At 40.9% G+C, this 9,220-nt stretch overlaps 1 protein-coding gene across 1 annotated transcript in view; it reads right to left on the reverse strand.

Moving 5' to 3' along the window:
* LVRN (laeverin) overlaps positions 1–7,553 on the reverse strand; it is a 55,976-nt gene extending 48,423 nt beyond the window's left edge. The window contains exons 1-3 of the mRNA XM_014520128.2: positions 7,415–7,553; positions 6,004–6,143; positions 995–1,121 (exon numbers count right to left, since the gene is read on the reverse strand). Coding sequence (XP_014375614.2) covers positions 995–1,121; positions 6,004–6,143; positions 7,415–7,487 — 340 coding nt within the window. The 5' untranslated portion in view covers positions 7,488–7,553. The remainder of the gene's footprint in view (positions 1–994; positions 1,122–6,003; positions 6,144–7,414) is intronic.
* Between the last annotated feature and the right edge of the window lie 1,667 nt (positions 7,554–9,220).

The following is a 9,220-nucleotide window of genomic DNA, read 5'->3' on the forward strand; positions in this document are numbered from 1 at the left end:
ATTAACTATCCCTAGAAACCTGTGACCAGTGACCTGTCTTTCTCCACATAAAAGGTCTCAGAGTAAGTCTGTTTTCTAGATAATCCCTCTTGTGCCTGATGAGCAGGGAGCACTTCTATGACTCAGATCTGGATGTTGGAGAACACAGAAAAAGGCTCTGGATGAATACCAAGTATGTATAAAACAATATTTTCTATTTAAAATTATAAATTCCACCATCCATTAAAAAGCTATTATTTGGGGGGAGGGGGAGACAATTTATTTATGGGGATGGGGTTATTTTTTTAAATCAAAACGCAAAACAAAAGTGTGGTGGTAAAAGATGGTAGTTTCTTCAGCTCATACATTAAGAAAAGCTAAAAGTTTTAACTGAATTGCATGTATTGTTATCATTCTACTTTTGAGCTCAAATGTGTCCAGTATTTACATGAATCATCACCATGGGTCAAATCAGGCCACTGATTTTTAGTCAAGTTTTTAGATGAATTCAGTGAGAAATCAACAGCACTGCAAAGGTCTGTGAAACTAAAATTTTACACATCAGGAGGCCCTGTAGTCTAGTTTTGAACCAGCATATAGACACTGGTCTACCAGAGTAAAACTACAGTAATCAAGACCCATAATGATGTCAAGGGGTTGGGGTTGGTTTGTACCTATCAGCTAGGATAACGAAGCCTAAAAAGTAGCTACATTACATTTCTCATCAAACGTTTAGTATTTTTGCATGTGGCTCCTAAACACATCATTAGAAGTCAAGTCAAAATAAGATCATGGTTTCTCAGATCATAAATCCATTCTGAAGTTAATGAAATACAAGTTAATGAAGTATGTTGCACAGAAAGGAGAAAGGAGAGCAATGAGTTAAGACTTAGGACTAGCATTCCAACCTTGCATAGATTCAAATAACTCTGGCAAGAGAGGATTCAATATTTCCATGGGTATGTTATATGATCATCAGCTATTTGTGCCTAAAAAAGAAAAGAAGTGACCTCACCTGTTTTTGGAAGAGGGTAGCTGATATTAAATAAATCTTCCAGAAATGAAAAGATTGGTCCTGTGATATTTAAAGCATAGTCAACACACCCCTTTTCAACTGCTTCTTTCCGAGCCCAAATACGTATCTATAATAAAGCAAGGAAATATTATTTTAGACAACTGTTGCATTTTTCAATTTCCTTGCTTCTCTTCTGTGAAGGCAATATTTTTAAGCAGCTACATTGAAGGTGTTGCCTACCACATCTGATCATGCAATTACATTTTTATGCAAGAAAAAGAAGAAATGTACCACTAGATTTAGAGCTCAATCCCGTTACAATCAAGGATAGCTTTGTGCTTTTGGGTCCAAGATTTGTGTCTAAATATATATACATGGAGTAATTACTAGTTACTTTTACATGCTACCTCAGACCACAGTGACATTTAAGAGCTTTCCTTCTTTCCATTCCCACCCCTCAGTACAGCTACAACAATGCTTTCACTCTCCATACATGGCTAAGTTTTTTGTCATGAATCCCTAGCTTGTCATGACTCCCTACAGCTTTGGTCATGGCTCCCTACTGCATCTGGAATTTAAAGATGGTTTCCCACTGAAGGACTAGACAGGTCCAGGACTGTTTAGTCTCCAAAATCAGACAAAAATCAGGTGTATTTGATTTGGTATAGCTTTCCACAGTAAAAAAATGATTTTTTAAAAAATATTGCTTTACCTTGTACCAGAAAATAATACGTGCACATACCAGAATTCATAACTTGTGGGCTTTTGAATAAGTCACTAAGGCATTTACATTGTTACAAAACCGGGGTATAATGGGGTGCTTCCAAAGACACACCCTTGGTTTGTATAAGCTTAATAGTCCCCCCCAGGCTGCCAAATGGGCATGCTGAGGTTATTTATTGGCCCAGAAATCAACATTTATCACACAACCTTCAGTCAAACAGTAGAGAGAACAAAGGGATTTATTACACAGAAAGAAAAAAAATGATCAAATGCTTTGATAACAGGACATGGTAAAACAAAACTGACAAAATCCTTACCCTACTTCTGAACTACCACCTAAACCTCAGAAAGATCCTATGAAAGTCTCCCAGGGTCAACCTCTTCTCAGTCACAGCCAGCTCCCTTCACCCTGGGGACTTCCAGTCCACCACTCCTCCCAGGAAGCCCTCTCTCCTACCCTCACTCCCATCAGCATCCTCCCCCATCTACATTTATGGGGAGCCAGAGAATCTTCTTGAGTGTCTCCCTCTGTGGTTCCATGGCATAAATACATCAAATCATAGAAAATTAGGGTTGGAAGGGACCTCAGGAGGTCATCTAGTCCAACCCCCTGCCCAAAGTAGGACCATCCCGAGCTAAATCATTCCAGCCAAAACTTAAAAACCTCCAATGATGGAGAGTTCACAACCTCTCTGGGTAACCTGTTCCAGTGTTTTACTACCTTCCTAGTGAGAAAATTCTACCCAATATAAAACCTAAATTTCCCTTGCTGCAACTTGAGACGGTTGCTCCTTGTTCTCTCATCTGCTACCACTGACAGCAGTCTAGCTCCATCCTCTTTGGAACCACCCTTCAGGTAGTTGAAGGCTGCTATTAAATTCCTTCTCAGTCTTATCTTCTCCAAACTAAATAAGCCCAGTTCCTTCAGCCTCTCCTCATAAGTCATGTCCCCCTGCCCACTCACCATTTTGGTTGCCCTCCACTAGACTCTCTCCAATTTGTCCACATCTTTTCTGTAGTGGGGGGCCCAAAACTGGGCACAGTACTCCAGATGTGGCCTCATCAGTGCTGAATAGAGGGGAATAATCACTTCCCTTGACATACTGGCAACACACCTACCAACCAATGCAGTCCAGTATGCCATTAGCTTTCTTTGCAACAAGGGCACACTGTTGGCTCATATCCAGCTTATTCCCCACTGTAACCCCCAGGTCATTTTCTGCAGAGCTGCTGCCTAGCCAGTCCGCACCCAGCCTGTACTGGTGCATGGGATTGTTCCGTCCTAAGTACTGGAGTTTGTACTTGTCATTGTTGAACCTCATGTGATTCCTTTTGACCCAATCCTTCAATTTGTCCAGGTCACTCTGAATCCTATCCCTACCCTCCAGCATATCTATTTCTCCCCCCAGCGTGGTGTCATCTGCAAACTTGCTGAGGGTGCACTCTATGCCATCTTCCACATCGTTGATAAAAACATTGAACAAAACTGGCCCCAGGACTGCCACCTGGGGCACTCCACTTGATACAGGTTGCCAACTAGACATTGAGCCATTGACTACTACCCTCTGAACCCGATGCTCCAACCAATCTTCTATCCACCTTACAGTCCATTCAGCCAGCCCATACTTCCTTAGCTTGCCTGTAAGAATGTTGTTGGAGACCATGTCAAAAATCTTGCTAAAAATCAAGGTACACCACATCCCCATCTCCCCACATCCACAAAAGCAGTCACCTCATCATGGAAGGCAATCAGGTTGGTAAGGCATGATTTGCCCCTGGTGAATCCATGCTGACTGTTCCTAATCACCTTCTTCTCCTCCAAGTGCTTAGAAATGGATTCCTTGAGGATCTGCTTCTTGGTTTGACCAAGATGACCTCTCCTCATCGCCATGAGTTTTCAAAGATTATGGCCAGTGGCTCTGCATTCTCATCAGCCAACTCCCTCAGCACCCGCAGGTGCATCTCATCTAGCCCCATGAACTTGTATATGTCCAGCTTTTCTAAACAGTCCCTAACTTGTTCTTTCACCACTAAGAGTTGCTCACCTCCTCCCCAAACAGTGCTGCCCAGTAGTCTGGGAGCTGACCTTGCCTGTGAAGACTGACATGAAAAAAGCATTGAGCACTTCAGCATTTTCTGCGTCCTCTGCCACAAGGTTGCCTCTCTCATTCAATAAGGGACCCACACTTTCCCTGATCCTCCTCTTGCTATCAACATACTTATAGAAACCCTTCTTGTTACCCTTCACATTTTCATGCTGGAGCTCTGAGCAAATGTATGGCTCTTTTACATCAAGTGCAACTCCTCCTCCTCTGCTCTTCTGCCTGTCCTTCCTGAACAGTTTGTACCCATCCATGACAGTGCTCCAGTCATGCGAGCTCCCACTATGTCTCTGTTATTCCAATCATGTCATAGTTCCATGACTGTGCAAGGACTTCCAATTCTTCCTGCTTGTTTCCCAGGCTCTGTGCATTTGTATACAGGCACCTGAGGTAACTAGTCAACTGCCCTGATTTCTCAGGAAATATGAGAACACCTCCCCTGTTGCCCCTTCCTGCTTGCTCTTCCTCCAGGTCTCCCCCTTCCCCACTTACCTCAGGGCTTTAGTCTCCATCTCCCGGAGAACCTGAGGCGGTAAATGCACATATAATCTTCTATAGTGAAGTCCTTTGAAAGTTCAGCATGCGAGTGCTCAATGCCTCCAAACATAAAGCATGTACACTGTACAGCCATTTGACTTTAAATCAGTGCCTATAGATTTTGTATGTGCCATTACGGCATGCACACCTTTTACATTTGGATGCCGGAATGCATTTGCTACTTGCAGGCTGAATTTTCAAAGGGCTTCAGTTCAATACATGTATAGAGGATCCGTTAGTGCATGTATAGAGGGTGCATGCTCTTGACTCAGAGGCATCTGACATTAAGGATTTAAAGAGAATACATCAAAATATTCAATTAACATTGTCCCTCCAATCTTGTGTTTCCATTTTTGGCCAAAGTGTTGCAGAAGTCTCAAAGGTGAACTGAAGGTGATTTTTTCCCTAGATCATGTGCAGAAGTAAGGAGGCACTTCAGCTAAATGATCAAGCAAATGCTAGTTTGGGGGCTTGGCTACTGCCCCTGTCAGCACCTACTGATTCCTGGGATTTGGAGGCTTGTGCTGGCCTCTCTCTCCCTATGTCTGCTGCAATGTGCAGCAGGCACCATATCAGACTGTATACTTCTCTTTGACACAGAGCAGAAGATTGCCTCCAGTAGCACTATCATCACTCTTTCATTTATAAAGAGTGTCCAACATTAAGAATAGGACTCAGCTGTGGTACTTAAATGCTGAGCAGAGATTGTTATATTTGTCTTTACTTTCTCAACAGATACAAAAAAACTAAACAAAAAAGTAATAATAAGTAACATTTTACAATCAAGGGTGAGCAAGTTCCAGGCCGGTGGAGCAGTTTGATCTGGCCCATGGACATGAGGCTTCAGCAGCATTCAGTGACAGGGGGCTTTGGCAGCAGTCACTTTCCCAAGCCGCTGTATGGAGAAGCAGCAGCAGTGCATAGTCTCCTCATCCTGCCCAGTGAAAACCAGCAGTGGTGGCTGTGTCCTAGCTGCCCACCTACCTGCCTGCCTATGACCCAAACCAGGTCACTCTGGTCCACAGCCTAAAATGGTTGCTAACTGCTTTTTTAAGGTGTTCCTTAAGGAGAACTCCATTGAATGACAAGGTAAATCCAATTGCTATAAACATCACATACTGAATAAAAAAATTGTTTATATGCACCCAATATTAGCTTCTAGAAGTTAAAAATGGTGCCTGGCATTAAAAAAAAAAAACCCTAACAACATCAGTTACAAGACCACACTGAGGCATAGTGCTGCTCTTATTCAAGACATTAGGGTTGGTAGTTTTAAAAGGGTCTGAATGAGTTAGGCCCCCTTGTCACTGAACTCATATGAGCAGAAATGGGGTTGTTTTATAAATGAACTGGGTTAAGAAGATCTTGAAGCACTTTCTGTGGAATGACTTCTCAAAGTATATCAGATATTAATTTAAAACAGATTAGAAGCACATTTATGAAACTATTGGTACAGAATGAATGCACCCCAGTGTTTTTGAAGAAAAGTTTTCTGCACATGTGGTTACAGTGAAAATGTTATCACTTCTGCCACTTAATCAAATACTTTCAGAATTGGGAAATAAAAAGATACCTCAGAGAACACAGCACACTGGAACTAGTTTATGCTTAGATGCTCTTGTTAACATTCTGCAGTAGATCATTTACCTCTTTGCCCCTCTCTGTTACAGTCACATGATCAAAGTCGCAAACTACAAAAGCAGTTATGTAAGTTGACATTTTTGGGGTAGTATCAAATGTAGTGACAGTCCATATGCTTCCATTCTCATCTTTCATTTCAGATACACCTAGAACAAAAATAATTATGGTAGAAAATATTCAAATTATTACATAACTAAACAAGAACTTTTATTTTTTTAGCACCTTTTTTATACATGTCTTTTTTGTATTCTGATACTATACAGGACTGCACTGACTAAATATGCTTCTGCTGACAGGTGTTATGACAACTCGGCTCTTTCCATGTACCTGAATGATAACCTCATATGCAAACACTCTAATAATCCACTCCTGAGCTTCTTAACCAAGGTCTATGGAACATATAGAGCTGTTCTTAGTACAAAAAAGCGTAAAAATGCTTCCTTTCTTTAGTAACTATAATTATACTATAGCACAAGTAAAATCAAGCCTGCTCAAACAAGAATTATCCAAAGTTTAAGTATCTCATCCCTAATCAGACCATCAGACCCTTTCTTTCTCATATTCTCCCCCAGTACGCACAGAAAAGTACATGGGAAAAAGTTCTGTGAGGAGGAAACTTTCAGGGCTACCCTCATAGAGACTCCCCATCTTCCGTCCCAATATTAACTACATTCCACACAGGTTTGATAATGTCCTCCCTTTTACCAACTGTAATTATTTAAATAAGAAACAAAGAATCACGTCATTGAGACTACAGAAAAAGCCTTTTAAACTAAAAGGATACCTATGCTCTTCAAGTTGACTGCCATGAAACATGTAACTAAACAATGAATAACAAGAAACAAATCTTCAAATACTTTGCAATCAAACTTCACTGGTACCAGGCACCATCAAAAGGTGAGCTAATATACTTACATCTCTTAAAACAGATTATAAATATTTGCCTAAAGATTTTATCCACTTTCACTGGACCATCTAAGACATTTTACAAACCCACTAAAGAGTGTCTCAGCCTCAGCTCATGTTACTGTCTTACGTCCTTTTCCCAAACAGGAGTGAAAACTTCCTTCTAGAGGGTCACTTCTAGCAATCTACCAATGTCACTTTTGAACAGCAAGGACTAAGAAAGTCGAAGGCTTTCCAGGAAGAACAGAGAGCACTGGCTCTACTAACCTTCCTGCACTTACATTTCAAGTTGTCTTCATAGGGATTTTGAGGTTTTATTTCTCTGTGTTACTAAGATAGAATATACCAACTGAGTAGAATTTGCAAATATATCTAGCAGCCATAGCCCATGGATAACAGAACATTATCATATACAATGACATATTAATGTGCTACTCTTATATGCTGTTCAGGTAATTCAACCCATCATTAAGGTAATTTGGGAAAATACAGAAGGCTGTTTTTAACTTACCTATAGCAGGCATGTTGGAAAGAGCTACATAGCTGGGATCATGGACAATTCTAATGTTAAATGTTGCCTTCATGTCAGGCTCATCAAAGCATGGAAACACATTCCTTGCATATGTTGGTTCCAACTGTGATGCAATCAGCATACTAAATTGAAAATATGAATATTGTTAACCCAATATGTTGCAGTTAATCAAAATCAATATGTGGTGCACAAAATCTGCCAAGTTAGAAATAGAGAAGGTTAATCATATACAGATGTGGACTTAGAAAAGGCTTAGTCAGCGCTTGAAGACAAGACCAAACCGACCCCTTCAGAGCTGCACGTGCAGACTTATCAAGACCAACTGGATAAGCAAGCTCTGTGCCTACTTTTTATTCATCTGTAGAGATCACAGTGTTATATCTTTGAGTTTTGGCTTGACATAAGAGTCTCATGCACAGATAATACTGTCCACAGCAGGCAATTGCTTAAGATTTATGTAATCGCCCAAATTTTCATCTCAGAAATGAATACTGTCTGGATGCCTGCCTGCTTGTCACTCTAAATACACCTTAATACATTATGCTCTTTAATTGTAGTGGTACATTTTACTAAAGGATTTTAAGAACTGGTGTTGCAGATACTGTCCCTCTACACCAAGCACCAGAGCAAGCCTCAAGGAGAATGCTGAGGAGAACCCTGCCCCCTACCACCCACATGCCAGCGAGTTCTGCCTGCCACTCATGTGATAATTCTGAACAGGGCTTTGGGGGCAGATTTTGGACTGGTTTGGAGTGCCCAACTTAAAACATCCTTACTGAAAAAAAGACAAAATTACTTCTCTGTGCTCAGTATTCCTTACAGTTCCACTAAGGGAAGACAGTGCAGTGGAAACCTTTTAAAAATGTTGACCGTTCTGTGGTAGGATCAAATTGCCACCATAAAAACCTCTTATACATCTTAGTATGAGGTGAGTGAGGCTAGGTAGGTCAAAAATAGGCAAATGCCACCCAAGCAAATAATTTACAAATGTTTAGCTTTCTACAGTACTTATAAACCTGTGAAAACTGAGCTATGAGTTAATGCAGTCACGAGGAAGCTATAACTTCTGTTAATTCATGAGTTCACTGTTAGCCTTATTTGTCTTGACACTACTACAGGGCTTATATCTTTCACGCGATTGAGATGTTCTTAAACAATAATAATATATTAGCTACAAACAGGCTTATCTTCAACATCACACATGAGTGGTTTCTCTTTCCACTTAGATGTATACAAGCAAACTAGTTAATTAAAAAGAAACTGCAGTTTGGATTCCTTAGCATTTTTTTAAGGGCTGCATCTACACGGCGCTGTGCTTTAGTACTTCCTTTAGTACTAAAGCATGGCACAGTAACTGCCTGATCCACATGATCGCTATGTTGGCGTAGCGTGCCATATGGTGACGTAGTGTGTAGCTACGTTGCCATAGGGCAACTGTAGTTGTGCCCAAGGTATCCCAGAGGAAGCTTAAATGAATATTTTTGTTTTTAACCTGCAGTACAAAACACTTGCATTGTGATATAATGATGTTGCATGTTATATCTCCCCTGATCCAGCAAGGTGCCAAGAACTTCTTGCAAGGTACCAAGCATGCCTGTTTCCAACTACTTCATTTCACCGAGTACTTTCACACAGCACAGGAAGTGTTCAGCATCTCACAGGACTAGACCCACTATGAGGAAGTAGCAATTTACTTGTCTACAGGAGAGAAATTCAAAATTTTCATATCATTGCTACCACCAGCTCAGCCTCCTGCTGCTAGGACCTTCAGAGTTCTTGTGCGGA

The sequence above is a fragment of the Alligator sinensis genome, unplaced genomic scaffold (assembly GCF_000455745.1).
Source record: "Alligator sinensis unplaced genomic scaffold, ASM45574v1 scaffold609_2, whole genome shotgun sequence".
Classification (NCBI taxonomy): domain Eukaryota; kingdom Metazoa; phylum Chordata; order Crocodylia; family Alligatoridae; genus Alligator; species Alligator sinensis.